A 19,494-nucleotide genomic window follows, 5' to 3' on the forward strand; every position below is an offset into this window, starting at 1 on the left:
GAGATGAGTGTCACATTAGAAATCATGTGAATTGCGTGGTTGTGTGGTTGCGTGTAGATGAAGTGCAGGGATCATAAATGAATTTGAAAAGCGTGTGTTAATTATAAGTAGTGGTTTTCCAATCGTGTGTGTGTGTTAGTGTAAATGTGCGATTATGTGCTAAATTTTCTTCCTTTGATTTCATTGTTAGGTGTGTGTAATTGTATTGTAGAATCCTTTTAAGAGGAGATTAACTCCCGCGCGTGCTAAAGTGCAAGTGCAGAGATCTCGATCTCTGTCTGTGTGAAGTGTCTGTGTGTGTGTGTTTTTTCCATTGTGAACAACTAGTGCGTGTATAAAAAGGTGCGTCACAGGTGGTGACGCAACGCATGTGCAGCCTCGGAGCCGCCAGTCGAATGCGGCCCGTGGCCACGGCCACAATGGCGGCCGCCAGGGGCGATGGAGGAGGCGCCATTAGAAACCGTAACAGCCGGGCAGCCGCAAAGCGTGTCAGTGTGTACGTGTTAGCCATATATGTAGCGTTAGTGTGTAGTGTTAATGTGGCCGCCGTAGCGGGCAAGCACCACCATCACCATCAGGGCGGGCAGCAGGAGTTTAAGTTCGATCCAACAAACAGCTTTATCAGCTTAGTGCTGCCACACGACACATATCCCGGGTACAGCATCCAGAAGTTTACCGCCAACTTTACCGGCCCGAACGCACCGTTCTCGTCGATCTCGTCCTACTCGTCCAAGCCGCTCAACTACCGGCTGCTCGAGACGGACTACTCGAAGTACTTTACCGTGCTGGAGGACGGGCTGGTGATGACGACGGCCGACCTGTCGCCGCTGGTCAACCGGCCGGTGAAGCTGGTCGTGCTGGAGGAGACGCCCAACTCGACCGCAACCCATCAGCTGCAGCTGTACGTGATGAACCGGAAGGACATGCTGCACTTCCCGACCATGCTGACCGATGTGGTGGGTCAGCTGAGCGAGAACAAGGACGGCGGGACGCGGGTGCGCGACATACCGCTGCTGCAGGCTAATTCGGCCCGCGGCGCCAAGACGGTCATCTACAGCATCGTTGGCGGAAACGAGGGCGATGCGTTCGCGCTGGAAGATAGCAGCACGGGCACGATCGGCACAACGATACGCATCGACGATCCGCGCAAGCACGGTGTGTGGCTGGTGTCGGCCAAACCGCTCGACCGAGAGCACCGGGAACAGTACACGCTTGCGATCGAGGCGACGGATACGAAGCGCATCAACAAGGCGGAAGTGCACCTTCCGGTACACATTACCGACGTCAATGACAACCGGCCGGTGTTTGGCAAGCCGGACTATCGCTTCACGGTGACGGGCATGAAGGCGACCACGCCGGCCGGCAACGAAACCGTCACCTGGGAACGGTTCACCAGTGTCGGGCGGGTCGAGGCGAAGGACGCCGACGGGGACAAGGTAGCGTACCGGCTGACCAGCCCCAGCAACACGGTCGTGATTGTGCCGCAAACGGGCGAGCTGCTGCTCGCCGGCGAACCCGACGCACCGGAGCTGTTTGTCGACGTGGAGGCGCACGATCTGCGCACGCCGAGCCTGAAGAGCGAGAAGCCGGCCCGCGTGCTGGTCGAGTTTGTGGCGCCCGATCCGCTGCCGGTGATACTGCAGCATTCGGGGCACGAGTATCAGCACTCGCACCGGCGGGACAAGCGGCGCGTTACGCGTGCCGTGCGGCCTACCAAGCGCATCGAGTTCACCGAAGCGGACGGCGACACCGAGGGGCGCAACGTGTTCCAGCTGGAGAAGGAAACGGACCGCGAGACGTTTAAGATACGCGACGAAAACCCTTGGGTGACGGTCGAAACGAATGGTGCGGTGCGCGTGAAGAAGAAGTGGGACTACGAGGAGCTCGGGCCGGAGAAAACGATCGATTTCTGGGTGATCATCACCAATCAGGGTCACAACGGTGAGTAGAGCCTGGATAATACCCATCTAGGTTGGGGGAGTTAGTTTGGAAGGGAAGGTTCGATGAATACCGCACCGTTTGGCGATCAACGTCTACGATAAGCTTTCTCATCGCTTAAAGCGTTATCTTATTTCAAAACCCGTTCTCGTTTTTTTGGGGGGATGGAATGAAAACAAACATTTGCATACTACGTGTTTGTTCAGCTATGGTGGTGCCCGCCCGAAGGCAAATTAAAGAGTGCGAACTTCGGTGACACATTCCGGTGACTCTCGTGTGCATTAATTGATGGTGGATTTGCTTTAATCTTGGTCCGGTCTGTTTAGCTTTAGTGGTGGTTAGGATTATACACACACTCTCCGACCCGTTTATGCATGGTGGAGCGATTATTGGACAGCATTTTTGTCGGTGGTCCCGGTAAAGGGTAGCTTCGGCTAAGCTATTATCACCCCAAAAGCAGTGAAGAGAAACGTTTAGTTCACCGTGGACAGCTTTAAATGAGGGGCATTAAGGGCAACGCCAAGTGCCACTGAAACATTTGAATATGAAACGACTATGAAGCTATTGGAGCGGCTGATGCTCTATGGTATCTTTATTCCTCTGTCTGTCCTCAGCTCAGGTAGGGCTTACGTATGGATGTGTGCAGTAGGTATTATAATTTTATGTCCACTACAGATTAGGCCGCGGCTTTGAGTCAGCTTTAAAGAGTAGGATTTGAAGGGAAACAACTTCTTTGGAGGTCTGCGGACTCTTGTGTGCAGCATATCTCTGGACTGCTGGATCCTCTTAAACTTGAAACGTACGATAGAATCGTTGTGGAAAATGTTTCTTAGTTGTAAATCGTTGTTCGGACACATGTTCCCGCTCTACATCCCGGGAACATCGATCAATAAAACTTTCGGAATCGATCTGTCCTGCGCTGTCGGCTAGTTGAAGTACATTCGCTATCTTGTCCAATTAATTTTTGTTTCCATTCGAACAGTGAGTTTGCCCTCGGGGGCAACGAGCCGTGTAACTCGTTGTCGATGTAAAATGATATCGATGTCAACGTGTTGTCTAGCGGACTCAATTGTCGTTTTGACAGTCGAAAGTGGATGGCACGGGTAAACAAACTCGAATAACTCTGACAGATGTAGCTCCTATCAAACAATGCACTTCACGACGACCACCACTAGAGGCAGCTTTCTTCCGGCTACTAATTGGCTATCAAGTCAATGTCTCACTAGCGTTTATTTTTTCAACGCCAACTTCCTTGCCACAATTCGTTACAATATGTGTGTGTGCGAGAGTTTTCGATTCATAGATAAATCTGCGCTATCCGTTGGGGAATAAAAATCAACCAAAGAGCACGATTACCATATGTATGCTGTATGTTGACGGTTGAGAAGAATGAAGCTGTCGAACGGCGAACCGGCGAACATTGCCGTTGGGCCGGAAGTCGTACGTTGGCGAAGGGCTTAATGTAAACAAATGTTAAATAAATGAGGTTTGGGAACGGATTTTTCTCACCCAACAGCTGGTACAAGCCATCTGACGGTACTGGTTCGTTGGCGGAGTTGGCCCCCGGAAGCAGCGATTGTGTGATTGAATAGGTTTGCTATTAAGAAAAGAAAGACGCATGCATAAATTTAATCTTAACTGTGTTGACTGACCCTTACTCGAAGCGCAAAGATGGGCGTTTACGTTCTGCGTTGGTATCTCTTGCAACTGATTAACGATTTCGGGTGGATTTGGGTAGCATGGATTTTTAAGTCCAACCGGTGCTTTGACAGGCTGAAAAGAGTTGGAACATCTTTGGTTAGCCTTTTAGGAAGTTTCAATGACCCATGATAGAGTAACAGCATGCATCATAGCTAGAATTCAATTGTTGGGCAACGAAAGCCTAGAAGATGGCAAAAATGGGGTTATTTCGTAGAAGGGCACCATAAATATTTAAATTGGTTGTAATGAAAATTTATTATACTGCCAGGTCCCAATCGTCAGTACCCAGTGGCGCCCTCATGGCAGTTTTGTCCGAAAACATACCGAAACATCCCTGAGGCATTGGGCTTGGAGGGGTTTTCCCCTTCTGCTCTAGGTACGAGCGTGCATAAACTCTTCATGGATGTTGCCCGCCGCTAACAGTAATTGGCATTTGCTTTAACTCTTCTCGCTGCAGCCAGTTCTTCCACTAACGCTTCCACTTCTCAGTTTGCTATTTTACTCATTAATGTTAATCGTGTCTCCGGAGGATCTGTGTGCAGTTTGTTTAGAGAGAGAGACAAAGAGAGAATGAGAGAAAGCGTTCCTTTTTTACCCTCTCCAGATCCGCTAGGGCCCGTTTGTCCCGACGAATACTGTCACTTGGCCCAGGAGATTGTGCCGCGGTACACAAGTTCATGAATACCGTAGAAGCTGGATAGGACGTCCATGTCCATCCTCTCACCCCATCCCAGGGCGGCAGCATTGCGCCAATCATAATTCGTAATTGCCATCGCCCGCAGTGACAGATGGTGTCAATGCGCCCAAACTGGTCCACCAGCAACAGAAATGAGGCAGTTATTTTGGCACATTCTGGCAGAATTGGTCATTTTAATGGATATCATTCTGCGACGGCATTCACATTTACAGATAATAGATGTTAGAAATGATTTGAGCATCAAAACACGAGCAAAAAATAAAAGTGTGCCCTTCTTTATGACGTCCACAGAGTCGCGAATAAAGGCATACCCATTAATGGATTCATTAGTCATTCGTGCACAACAATCCGTTGTGTTGTCATGTACTTTTGGTGACATTTCTCTTGTATGATTGGGGTGTCGAAAAAAAGACGATGCAATGTTTTCCGCGTGCTCTTTTGGTGGGATAAGCTTGCAATTGTTTCACCCTTCAGCGCTTGTAGTGCCCTCTAGACACTTTTGGATGTACGCTAGCTTTACACAGTTTTGCACTGGCCTCCGCACTGTCATATGGGACGTTACTGCAAAAATAAAACCATAGACTGTCAAACGAATCCGTGTCCCCGTTGAAGTGTTGCTATGTTGAAGCTTACTAGAGCGCAACAAAAATTCGTAGCGCTAAATAAATAACGATTCAAAAAAAAGAAGAAAAAAACACACATAAAGCTTAGTTTGCTGCTGTGTCCTGGCTGGTGGCTGGAAACCCGGTAGGCATTCCATTCGCGAGAAAACTCATTTCCCTGGCTGACGAGCAGTGGCGCGCACCCACGCCCAAAAATGACACACGTTTTGTTGCTTAAGTGTCATGCTCGAAACAGTGGCCGGCTCTAGTATGCTGGTAGGTCGACTGCCATGGCACGGACGGGCATGGAAAGAACGAATTTATTGTCCTGTTGAGTGCATGCAAAGCTCTTTCCTAGTGAATTGTGTGTGTGTGGGTGTGTGCGTTGTGTCACTGCTTTGACGAGCAACTGCCACCAACATGCATGATTTCAGCGCTTGCCGGTTCCTGTGAAGGGCTTGGTCGTTTTTTGTGCATGTGTGTGTGTTGAACGCGCTTATGTTGTTTGTTTTAGGTATTGGACAAAACTGAAAGCACTTGCCGTTCCGAAATGACATGCCTTTTATGTGTTCTCGTGCTTCCGCAACTCCTACCGGGACACAACTATAGATTTTGCGAATTCCATTGAGGTTGTACGTGGTGGGGTGTTTTTGTAGCGGGGAAAAAGTCGCTCGTTGACAGATTTATGATATTGTTGAAATGCGCGGCCAAATCAATGTCGGTGCTTTATGCTGTGTTCCGGTCGGCTTTTGTACGGCCGCCCGGTGCCAAACATCAAGCCATGAACCATGAGTGTATGTGTGTATGCCTTTGTTAAGGTTGTGCTTCCGGGTTAGATTAGAAAGATTGCAATATTTCAAGCTTATGTTCGTGCGACGAGTCTTGCGATGCGATGTGGTTAATTTTTCGTAAAAGGGCGCCTTCTGCTGCTCTACCACATGCACCGCATCTCAGAAAAATCTGAAATCTGAAATCGTTTCTTATTTCCCAATAGCATCTCCAGCACAAGCACCACAGAAGCTGGGTGTTCGATTGCTTCTACACTTCTCTCGTTCGGTTCGCCGTTTTGTTGTTTCATTTCCCATGGGTTTCCATCATCTACGGCTCGGCCCTAATGAAACAGCACCCATCTTTTCGGGCATCCGACCGCGTGCGTTAACGCAAGTCAGTGAACTTTGAACCGCCTTCGCACCCCTGCTTGCCGTTCTCTTCTCGTCTTCGATATGATGGTTCAATACGTCGGTGCGATTCAGCCAGTTGATCTCTGGCGTAGCGTTCCACAGTTCCGAAACCACACACCGTGCTATGCTGCCTGCACTGCTGCACAAGCCGAGCGGCAAATAGCTGACTCATGCGCTTCCTCTTTTTCCGTTGGTCGATGGGTTGCGGCTATGTTCCCTTGGGTTAAGTTGCGTTTTGTTGTGCGTTGGTGGAATGATTTCTAGCGCCAGCAAGAATGGACTAAGCCAATTTAAGGGTGGATTGTCTAATTGTAGAAATCAATCGATTGAGGTTCGAGACCAAAGCGATAGGAATTTGAATTGTTTTTGCACTTGTTTTGTTGGTATTTGTGAATGTGAATTGTTTTTGCACTTGTTTTGTTGGTATTTGTGATGGGATAGAAAAGATTAAGTTTTCATGAATTTCGCTTGAAAATATGAGGGATTGCAAATAAAAAGAACAACAAAATAATATTTTACACAAGAAATATTTAAAGGAAAATCATTTCATCATTTTTTGAATGAAATAAAAATTGACGAGCTTCCAAATTGTCAAAATACAATAAAAATGATGGATTTCATGTGTTATGATAACTTACATTGTTTAACATTGGTTTTGTAATGATTTTTTGGTTAACAGTTGAAGATATTTGGCCTTGTTTGATGTTTATTTGCCTGACGTTTAAAACCCATTGTTTGGAATGGTTGTCTTCCCTTTCCTATGGTCGAGAGTTTATTTTCATTTAATTTTTTTAAACATACAAGCAACAATTTGACGCTGTAAACATTTTCTCTCTCGCTTTGTCACTAACGTCACATAACGTCACTTAGCATACCTTCACCACTGCTCTTGTAGAGCCTGCCTGGGACAGATAAATATTCTCGGATTTAAATTTGATTGGGTAAGCTTTTATCCCTCCGTTGGTGCTTCCAGTCGGATCCGACCATCTCGCCCATCCGGGCCCGCGGCTCGATGGCGTTCGGAATTTCGATAACCGATGCATATCGAAGCGTCCGCTCGTTAATTGAATCAGCGGGTTTGATTGCGATCATGTTTTATGAATCGATTTCCACCGGGTGAGGTGTGTTGTCGGTGCAAAAACCCCAAAACACTGCTGCTATTCCACAAGGTAGCATCAATAATGTGCATTTATTCGTGTCCTCTCCAGCGTATGGCGGCGCGATCGGCGTTCGTTCCGTTTCATCTCATTCCATCGTTAGTATCTTATCGGTGTGTTCTGTTCCTGTGATCGCAATAGTAACGCAGTAGCAGGGTAAAAGAGAGAGAGAGAGAGAGAGAGAGAGAGAGAGAGAGAGAGAGAGAGAGAGACATAGAGCCGACAGCATGGATCCGCGAAGCGGTTGGGAAGGTTTTCGAAATGCATTTAGCGATGATCCATATTTCATCCATTAGTGCGGTGCACATTCAATGCGTCGGTATTAATTACTCATGCACCGGAAATTTGCTATTGCATCATACAAATGCCAGAAAAAAAACTGTAGAAACTGAAGCTCTGTGGCGTAGTGTCTGTGTGTTTACGTGGTGTTGGCAGGCAGGGAATGTTGTCCTCCATTTTCGTCGGCACGGCTGTGATGTTGAAACCATTCTCTCTGGAAATCATCATTCCATTTGCGTTATGTTCATTGCTAGCGCTTCCAGCGTGTTTGTTAATTTTGTCGCAAAATCGTTTGCCTTTTGAGTCGCTTTAGTGAAACCGCAAGGGGTTTCTTTTTGAGAAAATTGTTGCCTGGATGGGAATGGGAAACAGGGAAAGACGGAGCAAGATGTCGACGATCAAGCTGGGAAATATCAATGTACAAGCTGTTTTCGATTTAATTTTGGGATTTTGTATTCTAATCGAAATGTCTGACAGTAAAGGCATATGTTTTACGGGTATTTGAGGCCATATCTATAGTAAAAAAATAAAGATTGAAATATCTACCTTAGAATGAGAACATTTCCTTTAAATCCCATATTGGTCAGGAACTGCAGTCAGCATTGGGCACCCATATTGAAATCCCCTGAAATTCGTCGAGCGACCATTATTGCTTTAAACGCTTATCGTTTGTCTCATCTCTGAGTTTATTCCGATTATTTCATTGCAAAAAAGAGCATGCATTCCGACGCTCACCACAAACACATATACAAACGAAAAAGCCGGCCAATGAAATATGCATTATTTTTTGCCTGCCAACAAACTCTCCAACTTTACAACCCCCCTTTTAAAATAAAAGGCGCGTCAAACACGCTAAGCGAAGCGTAACGATGAGCGACAAACTCAACGCACTGTGTGCATCGGATTCGGGTCGATTGTGTTGATTTAATTAATTGTTTATAAAGTGGTGCTCCCCACTGAGCGGCAAATGCGTTTGAGGTATCAGTTTAGTTTAGTTCGTGCGTTCCATGCGTTCCTCCGTCGCGGAAGATGGTCGGGTGTGCCCACAGGGGCACCGCTGCTGGTGGCACATTAAGGCATTAACATCACTCATAAACCAGAACCAAACAGTTTCAGTTGCCGTGCTGTGAGCTCTAGGCAGGGTTACCTTTTTTGTTTTGCCTCCTTTCCACTTTCGACCAATAATCCTTTAATTGCTTGCTGACAAGGTGTCGTGCATTCTACGGCTGGTGCGTGTTTGCAGAAACTGGTCCACGTTGGTGTTGAACGATGAGGTGGGCCAAGGGATAGGAGTAAAATGTTAAAAAGGGCACCGGTAAAGACACGAACAAACTTATGTACGAGAGGTAAAGGTCAATCATAAATCAGAAACCACCGAAATGGTATGTTTGTGTCTACGATATGATATTAAGGTTTGGTCAGCGAATTAAATTCATGGTGTGCGTGTAAAAGGAGCGTGTGTTATGATCTGTGTTGGGCGTGACATTTGAAATGAGCTCCTTGGTAAGTATCGCACTTTTTATGTGCTCAACAGAAGTAAGTGAAACTCTCTCCCTTAAGAATCCATCATAACAAGATGATACACTCGAAGAAGAATGTATGTAGGCCATCTTTTGACCACTTGGGGGCTCGTGCTATTACGATACGAAGTTATGAGTTGAGATTGAGCTCTTCAATTTAATAGATGCTCTCGAAACGCATCAAAGCCTCACACATACGGGGGGGTTGCGGTTTATCCCGGGCGTTGCTTTTGGGATCGTAAAAAAGTTTACTAGCGATTAAAACTTTGGAGGATGTGTTACGTATCTTATCGACTTCTCTTTAGCGCTTCGAGGCGCGCACTTACTGGAACATTCATGGAACGACTTTTATTGGAGCATTGTTGTTGTTTGGTTGGTGGATTATTTTTGGGGCAATACGAAAAGTAATTTGAAAATGTTCGTTTCTGAAACAATCGTGCGATATGTGCTCTTGCACGTGGTTTGCTTCGTAATGGTATAACATTATTCTCAAGCATCTTCGGGCATAATTATCAGCTACGCTAAATGTACACTCCAGTTAGTTTCGACAGGGTTTCGCAGGGGTTAGATACGATTAACAATATTCGTGATCTTTTGCACATTAATTTGAAAGCCAGACGACTTGAACATAGCTAGCCGTAAATTTAATCCCATTTTATAGAAGAGCTATATTGGTGCCCAGAATTTCTAGAGGAGGCCCCATTTTTGGAGCCGAAACTTGAGCTTCAACTCTTTCTGCAATGCTGATCCTCCTCTGTTGTGTTGATGGGTCGGGAGCAACAACAAACATTAAATGCACATGTGGCACGAGTGCATCATGCTGCTTCCAACGGTGTGATCTCGTAGCGAGCCTAGCCGTCATGCTGCATGGAATCTATTCTCACGTCGTACCGTCTCTGTGCTCCGGTGTATCTGCAGCAGAGTTGGAAAGTTTTTAATGTCTTCGGTACAGTCTTCTCCATCCAAAAAGCAAAGTTTGAATTTCGTGATGCGGTGTAGAGGCTGTAACTAATGCTTTCTCGTCGTTTAGTTGCCGTGGAGACTGGGGGCTTGTCTTCATTTCTCGGAGTCTTTCTATTGCACTGTTCCTTATGTCAAGGTAGAAGGAAACACCGTCGGTAATGGTTTAGTTTTTTTTGTACTGTTGTATCTCTTCCAAAACTCATGTGTGCGTGTGCCTTCTGACGTACCGAGCTACTTTAGCCCCCACACTGCCTCGGTAATCCATCCAATCACTTTTGACATCGCGCACATGCCCGGCGCATACGGTAGCAGGACGACGACACGTCTGATGAGGTAACTGCCGCACATCTTGCGAAAGTTTTTGCGTTCTTGCTGCGCTGTGTGCGGCTATTCTTGGAGCGGTGTCGGGCGAAACACAGACACACGGAAGCATAATGGCTTCACTTCACTTCTGGCTGCTCTTCAGTTGCCAGCCAAGGAAGGAGCATGTTGGGGGAAGTATCCGACAAAAAAAGCGTTAGCATCATGCCCTTGCTTTCGTACACTTGGTAGGAGAGCCTACAAATTACCCCGATGTTGTAACTGCGCACGCTTACGCCCCGTAACGGTGGTGTGTGTAGAGCAGTGCTGTTCCCAGGTTCCAATGAGTTCCTTTTGTCGTTTTCTTCCCCTACAGGATATACCACTTTTCGTGAATAAGGTGTTCCTGTTCTGTTCTGTGCTGGAAAGAAAAGAAGACAAAACGAAACGCAAACACAAGGGTCTGGTGATGTCTAGGCTTCTGTTTTCTTTTTTGTTTTTTTTTTTTGCGAGACGGAGCTTCGTGGCTCTCGGAGTACGGCTGCTTACAATCTCACTATATGCTGCGCCTGGTGCATGTCAGTACAAATTGATGGAAAAAAGGTACGCCACGATGCCATTTGCCGTGGTAAAAGCGGTGGTGGAGCGGCACACATAGCACGCGCGTGTGAAACAAAGCAATTTTTTTATATGCGCCAGCAGCAGCCCTTCTGCATAAAGGATATCTCGCGGATGTGTGACGTGTAGTAGATGCGGTATATCCCGGACTACCTTTTCCGGTTGCCGCAGGCAGTCGTACAAGGTGCGGGGGTTATGCTTGCTTTTTAATGTTTGCTTCAATTTCTATGTTCTTTTTTCTTTCATGCGTTCTTTTTTTTGGCCAGGAAATCAACCTCCACGCCCGCCACTGGCTCGTGCGGCTCGTGTGTTGGGAGGAAGTAGCATTGTTATGTTTTTGCACCGTGTTGTTCCACACCTTTCCATAGAATCCCTCTTTTTCATTCGAAGAATCGTTTATGCGTCTATTTCTGCGTGTTGCTGTGAAATTGCTTTTTATCCTGGATTTCCGTTCAAAGCAAAGCAGGGCTGGCTGGCTTCGCTTGGGATGCTTAAGGCTACGACTTTGGAGTTCTTCGATTGCGTGGTTAGTTGATCAAGTTCGACGTGGGCTTAATTTATAATTTCCAAAAATGCTGTCTTCAGCCCTGAGCGGGCATAGTGGGGACAGAGTTCCAAGCTTTGCATCCTACAACTCAATTGAGGGATGGAAAAAAGCAGAGTTCTCTGTGTGTGTGAACGATGGTCTATTTGCTAAGCTGTGATTTCCTCTGTACTTTCTGAGTATTTGATCGCCGTCGGATCTAAAAACAGAAACAAAAACAATCGGGGCTGACGTTAAAGGCACATCAAACAGTGCGTGATTCCAGATCTTTAGCGTTGTTTATGCTATAGTGCAAGCCTATATCGGCGGAACAGGCACTCGATGCAGTTCGATCGCTACAAAGGCGCGGGGTGTTGCCCGTTTGGTGAGCGAAGATATTCCCAACAAACGGTTTAGTCTTTACACGTTTGTCTCGCTGTGTGTGTCAAAAAGGGGTTGATTTATGGCTTTGCCGCTATAGCCGTGTGCACCGTTTGTAGTTTTATGCTTTCGATTAATTTTTTATTGTTTTCATGTTTCTCCAGCTCCCGCTTGCCTATTGGAACGACCCTTTTTTTAAATTGTTTCTGCGAGAAGAAGGGTGCTGAGTGGTTTTGTTCTTTTCAATTTTTTCCGCGAGCTGCGCCACTGTACCGTGGACGCTATGTGCTCTTCTAATGTTTGTTTCCGTCTTTGCTGATTGTTTCCGGCTGATTGTGCTGCGTTTTTGTTGTTTGTTACGATGGAAAAGTGATCCGCACCCGCCCGAGACCATGACGATCACGTTCGTAGTGCGCACCTCATTGCTCGTTGGTAACAGGAAACTATTAACAAAATAAATAATTGAGGGACCGCGCACGTCTTCAGTGCCCAAGCCTCTCTGGACCGGGGAGCGTATGCGAAACGAATGAAGAAAAGCACAAGTAGGCGAAAACAGAGCAGATCGAATAAAACGATCGAAAGGAAAAATGGTCCAATCAATCGATCGATCGATCCTACGAGATGTGGCAGAGTTTGTGTGTGTGTGTGTTCAATGCGCTTTGGGCGCACTATTACATGCCACGGTCAAGGTTGGGTGCAGCTGGCTGGAGCATCTTTCTTCCCCTTCCAATGTTCCGATGCAGTTTGTTTGCACGCTCAGGGTGTTCGGGTACATGTCGATACAGTTCATCGCACCACCACACGGCGACTGCTGGGAAATTATGAGACTTGAAAAATCAAACATTGTATGTTGCCCTTCTCGCTGTAGCAGCTCGGTTGATTGTTTGTTTATAATCTCTTTGCGTGCTTCACCAATTTCCTTGCAGCCCAGAGCGAGGGGACGATTTAAAATGTGCGTTAAATAAAATCCCAACACACAATGGTCCACAGCGTCGTCCGGTCGGGCTAATTCTACGGCCATTTGTGCCGGATAGCATGGTTGATGAATATCACCTTTCCAGTGTGTGCGTACCCTGTTTCGCTTCCCTCATTCCCGTGGAACATTCAACAGAAAGTAAACACAAACACATTAGGGGTCGTCGGGTGGATCTGGCAGATTGAAAATGGAATGCGCCGTTGCGTGATTAATCAGTGAGGTTTATTTTTGGTGCGGCTTGCCAAATGAGCTCTCCGCCCCTCTCTCCGTTCTGTTCGCGTTTTGGTGGAGTTTTGGCCAATCTTGTGGACTTTCCGGCTGTGGAGCTGGGGCCGAGTTGAAATGGTTTAAAATTACTCACGCACACGCGCTTCCGCTGGAAGAGATAGTCGGGCGATGAAAGTAAAAACAAAACGCGCGGATTGTGTGATAAAATATTGCTTTACATGCAGGCTGAAGTTGTTGGTTGCATTATCTGGATCAGAACACCTTCCCTTTTTTGCTTTTTTTTTCAATCCAACTACTTTGTCAACGTCACCCTTGCTAAGTGCGGGAGGGTGGTATCAGATCACGGGTAACGGAAGATCGTTCTGCTCCCGCACGAAAGTGAAGCGCAAAGAAGATAGCGAGACGAAGGATTGACGGATCGTTTCCTTCCTATCATCCCCCGTTGGTTGGTTGTGTTAGTTCTCACACACACAAACACACACCCATACACAAAAAAACACATGTTGTCGGGTGGTGGAGGAGAATATGGGAGGAGGAATGGATATGCTGTCATCGCAACGTTGCAGAAAATCGAAACCAACTAACCCAGTGCCGCTACGGAAGCCGCGTCTCTGCCGCGTGTGCTCAACCGGAAAGCCTTTCCTGTGCAGGGCTGCTGCTGCGCCGATGCTGTTGCGGTTACAGGGACGGGACCAAGTGTACGCGTCCTCGCACTGCCGCACATGCGTCTTCTGTTCTCGTACTTTGTCCCGAGGCAACCCTTTCCGGATGGGGCGAAGGGCTGAGCCGTGGATGCGAAACGCGCGATCATGCTGAACGTCGCGACTCTGTAGTGGTGTAGCATGTATGGGTGTGTGTTTGTGTGTATTTTAGCTGCTCATTCAAATTCGATTGCTTTATTGCTGGTTTGGCGGCTGGCGGTGAGCTCGCCGAGCTAATTGATATTGACGCACCGAGCAACGGCGGGTGGAGAGTGGCGAGTGTGCGGTTGCGGTTTGGTTAAGTGACGGAAACAACCGGGAACAATTTGACAATGCTCTTTAGTTTGCAGTAGTAAAGGGCGTGTCGATTGCTGATGTATGCTCCTGCTCAAAAACATCATTAATGGCTAGGTGTTCTTTTGTATGGCTCTGTGTTTAATTGGTATGTTAAGTAATGGTTTTATATCGTAAAATTAAGGTTTGTTGAGTTGCACTTTTAATCATTTTTCATAGCTTACTACAGTGAGCTTCGATTCACTGTTTCATAGTTGCGAGAATATCGGATGCAAAAAATTAAGAACGATCTTCCTAATTTCCCGTCTCATTTACAAACCAAAACACAAAATATAATAATCCTTTCTTCATTTTTAATCGTTATTCCCTCACAACGAAGCGATATATTTTTCCCTTGTACAAAACTTGCATGGCCGGTCTCGTAGTAAAGTCGTCAACTCGTACGACTTAACAGCATGCCCGTCATGGGTTCAAGCCCCAAATAGACCGTGCCACCATACGTAGGATTGACTATCCTGCTATGGGGGGAAATCAATTAGTCACTGAAAGCCAAACCCACAAGAGGTAAAGGCAGGCCTTGACCGACAACGGTTGTTGAGCCAAAGAAGAAGAAGAAGAAAACTTGCTATCGGTTGTTACATTATTATTTAACCAATATTTTTATTGACAGAGTATGTCAGAAAATATGACAGAAAATAAAAGTATGTCCGAGGTGCTTTTTAGAGCAAATAAATAATATAATAACTTTTCACTTACTTTACTTTAAAATTGGATTTTTCTTTAGAAATTAAAATCAAATTGTAAGTATAGTAAGTATGTTATCTTAAGTTGTTGAAGGATGATCTTGGTTGTTTATTTTTCAATGTACTTTTTTTACTTTTAAAATGTATTTTACGATATCCATGTTGCAGAGAATTAATATATTCTCCATTGAAAGATATCATGCGACGAAGTAAAACGTTACCAGCTCAATAACCCAGAGTGAAAGTATGTTTAAAAAAAAAAACCTGCAGCTTTTTCACGTGACATGGAAAGGCATTCAAGTTTGGAAAACCTCTCCATGTACTAACTCCGCTTATAGCATATATAATGTATAACCTCCCTATCTGCCTTCTTTATAGCCTTCGTGTGATCTAAAGCAACTGCTAAAAGAAGAGCCGTTTTTGTCATGTGTCCCCCCCCCCTCCCCTCCTCCTTCGTAGACAAATATGTGCGTTCTTTTGACGCTGCCTAGCGCGTCACGTTCCTGTTCGTGTGTTTCGTATTGCAAGCGCACATCCTTCCAAGGAAGTAAAACCACTTTCGGTAGACGCTTTGCCGATGGCGCTCAGCTCCGAAAGTCAAACACCGGTTCCAAACTATTGTCCACCGCTGTATGTGGTGCCTGGCTGCCTTGGGCTGGCTCGCAACCAGCAACAACAACAGTCCCGCCGGCCGGTTGGACGGAAGAAGCATCATCATCATCAGCGAACCGCAAGGATTCAATTTATATCCGAGAAGATATTTCCGGCACACCGTCGCACGGGTTTGTGTGGCTCGGTGTGCATTAGTGCTGGGGTGGTGTATGTGTGTCAGCTGGTGGGGTATAGGGCAACTGTGGACATACCGTACGACGCAGCTCCTTCCCGATCCCGATGAATGGGAATGTGTGATAAGCGAAATGAAAGAGTTGACCGTGTGCATGTGTTTCGCTGGCGGCGATTTCTGTCCGCCCTCCGTTATTTTTCGGAAGGCCCTTTTTTTTTCTTGTGTTTCTCTTCTGTGCGCCCTTTTCACGAGTGCTTTTCACGCGCTTCATCGTTCCATCCATGTGCGCATTGCACATGTGGCGTGTGTGAGTCGGCAATATCCTAAGGTCTTTTCGGTTAATAATTTACTCGCGGGAATTGAAGGGTTTCGACTTTCAGTTCTTGGCCGCTTTCGGCGGTTTCGGCGGGACTCGTAAACCCTGGAAGTAGCGGAGAGGGCTCCTTAGTGCGGCGGAAATGAGCCTCCAGTTGTGGACGAATTTTTGGGCGTTTATCTTAATCTTTCGCTTGCCAAACAATCGTGGTACGGTGCCGAGTGGTCGAGGAAGATCCGTTCGTTTACTTTTCTTTCCTGCCCTTAGATCGTGCAGGGTAAGACTGTTGGAAACGTACGAAGGCTGCTGCATGCACTTGAAGCGTCTATCGTTGCCTGGGATCTTGATCCCTCTCTCTTTTTTTCTTCGAGAATCCTTCAAGACGGAAGCGTTTCTCGTCGGGCTGGTGGATTTCAGGCTGCCGTTCTTTTAGCCAAGCTTGTAGTTGTGCGCAGGGCAGGGTGTGCCCGGGATGGCAAAATAAATAAACAAAAAAGCAAATCCGAATGAACACCAGGACGCGGCAAGTAAACAAACGCGTATTGTTTGATTGCTCTCCTGTCGATTCCTGTATTATTGCGCATTGCAGATGTGTGACGTAATTCCTTTCTAGCTGTTACCATCCCGTTTTTTGTTGAATGGTGGGTAAAGTTGCTGAACAGAAGGGAATTTTTGAAGCTCTTGAAGAGTGGGAAGAATAAAACAAACTCTGTTGTTGAAATGATTTGTGTGTTTCTTCCCGTAGAAGTTTTTACTGTGGTGAGATCAATGAGATAGTACTTTTAGATGTTTATTTTACAAACTTCTTCGTAATAAATTTAAATTTTATATTAACTAGTTTAGAACGTATTAAGGCGACAAAAATGTGTGAACCTATCGCAAAAACCTAGAATTAGAGTGTTTCAAGACGAAGAAATGTTCGCCCTTGGTCGTGATGTCTTCCCTGCCGAGTTTGCCGAGACACTAACATAGCAGACGTCCGTCTTTTGCGCTCGGCGCTTCCTTGTTTGCGAAGAGAAAGCATCCGTTCGGCGGTTTTATGTTTACAACCTGTACTGCATTAACCATGTACCACCACCGACATGTGCAGCAAGCGAGGAGATTGTGAGGTTGAAGGGCCGTGCATCAAGGTCCATTAGCTTATTGGAGTTTTGGTTCCAATAGCGGGACAGCGCTGTGTGCCTTGGTCGACGTGTACACAGAACGGAAACTTCACTGTAATGATGATGTTTCGGAAGATGAGCTCAAAGGGAGGGTGTGGGATTTTGTTTATGTAGCAAATTTACGTGCTATTTCATGCAAAATTTACCTTCCCAGGGAAGGGTTTAGACGAGTGGACGACACATAATACGTGGAAGGCTTTCAGGCGCGCGTTTTGTACGCTTAAGCATCCGCATGTGCCCCGTACACGGGCAACGATACATACATACGCCCCAGTGTGTGCTAGTGGACGAATTTGATACACTATTTATGTGTACAGTGTTCGTGCCAGTCCTCGGCGAAACGTTTCAATCTTGGGCAAAGATCATGTTCCAAGCCTCAGAAGGCCGATCAATTGGCAGGGAAGACGGGATACCGATGGAGCAGCATATCGCAAATATTGGTAAAGCGTTGCCCCTTGAACGTGAAGCAATGTTGTTGATGGGTTCTGACTATTTTAGCTTGATTTTCACTTTGAAGCGTTTCCATCGAAAGCTTTAAGGAAGAAGCGTTTTTCGATACCGTTTGGAGAGTTTGTGTGTGCTGTTAGAATCATTTCTGGCAGGCGAGTAAATACAATTTGCTGTGATCTGGGAAAAGCACGCTTTGGAACGGTCAGCGGAAGCAAAACTCACACGAACAATTCTGTGGCGGTCGAGAATGTTTTTGACTCACCGTGTGCTTATCAAGGCAGGAAAAACAAACTGACAAACCGTTCGAAACTGGCAAAACTTTTAAGGAATGACATTTTTTTTTGTTGCTTTGTTTTGGTTACCAGCCACTTACTTTTGGCAGACTCCTTGGTTTTAGACGGATAATGAAAAAAATATAAAAAAGAGCATTTGTATTTTATAGTGGAAAGTTTTTGAACCCCATATTCCACGGATATTCCCCAGACGGCTGTGGCATGGGACAGAACTGTTGTTGAGTTTGTATTTTGCCTCTTATCGATTCGGTGACGGAAAATTGGTGGCCCTCCCCCCGAAAAGTGGCCGGCAGTAAAATGTTGTTAGAAGGCACATGTTTGTTTTGCTTTTGAAATGGAGAGCACAAAAACAATAGAAAGTTTTCCCGGGTACACATTTCGCTCCACTTGCTCTGTTTGTGTGGGTATGCGTTGCAGGCTTCTGTTTGGCAATGACGTTTTTTCTGTTATTTAGTGTTTGATGTTTGTGGCTTCGGTGGGCCCCCACGCCCCTGCGGAGCTCTCGGGAAAACGTTTGCCATTCTTAATACGCCAACGCTGTTTGCCCTATAAGGCATTGGAGCAACGATTGCGAACGTATGGAAAAGTTAAATAATGTTTTATTAACGACTTTCCTGGAAGAAAATGCACACACCGTTACCGGCACCTGGAGAGGGAGGCTGTATGAAGGTAGGTGGGAGATTTATTTGTGCCTAATTCAGTTTGGTGAAGTTGGGACGCAAAAATTAAAACAGTCAACCGCAAACGAAATTTTATCGTCAACTTGTTCCATTTCTTTTTCCTCTCGTTCCGCATGTTGTTGAACACCCCCAAAAGGTACCTCAATATCTCCCATCATTCCCCTCGGTGGCCTGTCGAACATCACTAGGGGGAGAGGACAGGGGGGTATAAAAATGCGAGCGCACCGAAATGAAATTAGATCCAATTTGCATACTTATCCGCATACTGTAGGCATTGCGGAGGGGAAGCATGCGAATAGCCGTTCCGTTTCCAGCTCTCCCGAGAGCACAACTCACCCGGCCCACCAACCCCCGACTAGAACGGAACGGTTCGGTGAGGTCCAGTGCGCGGCGCCATTAAGGTTTATCCTCCGTGTGTTCGCTCCAGATAGAGCACAGTCTACGGCTACCGTTATCTCGGGGACCGGGGACGACCGGGTGTGCATACTCACCTAAATCATCGACCTCACGTTCCGGAAATAAATCATAAAATCTAATAAAATAAAGTATTGCCGTAGTTTGAATAATGGATTTCATTGGGCACACACACGCGCGCTCAAGTGCACTACTGTCCGATTATTTATAGATCCTTCAGCGAGGCAGCAGTTGTGCAATTTGGGCTTTTGGTGGTAATTCTTTCCACCCGCGGGTGCATCTAACGAGTTGCTGTAGATGGCTGATAATTCAAATTGTGCTTGATTTAAATAGACGTCTACTAACTGAGGCTTTATTTAGGATTAAAATTTCCCTAAGACGTCTTATTAAATGTACTCCAATTTAATTTTCAAACTGCAAAGAGGCATCGGGGAGACATATGAGATTCCAATAATTGCGCAGAAAAGCTTGAAACCAGCTCTCCTTCCCCTTGCTCTTTCTTAGCTGACCGTAGCTGTTAGAAGACATAGATAGCATGCTTGGTGCACTAATGCTGCCGCTGCTGGGAACCGAAGAAACATTGACGTGTATC

The 19,494-nt window shown here is 46.3% G+C and overlaps 1 protein-coding gene across 16 annotated transcripts in view; it reads left to right on the forward strand.

Annotated features, from left to right (window-relative positions):
- Positions 1-19,494, forward strand: part of LOC120959188 (neural-cadherin) — a 258,035-nt gene that overhangs the window by 40,786 nt on the left and 197,755 nt on the right. For all 16 annotated transcript variants that reach the window (XM_049609863.1, XM_049609875.1, XM_049609874.1 and 13 more), the window contains exon 2: positions 191-1,941. In XM_049609863.1, the coding sequence (XP_049465820.1) occupies positions 369-1,941 (1,573 nt within the window). In that variant the 5' untranslated portion in view covers positions 191-368. The remainder of the gene's footprint in view (positions 1-190; positions 1,942-19,494) is intronic.

Source organism: Anopheles coluzzii, chromosome 3, assembly GCF_943734685.1.
Source record: "Anopheles coluzzii chromosome 3, AcolN3, whole genome shotgun sequence".
NCBI lineage: Eukaryota > Metazoa > Arthropoda > Insecta > Diptera > Culicidae > Anopheles > Anopheles coluzzii.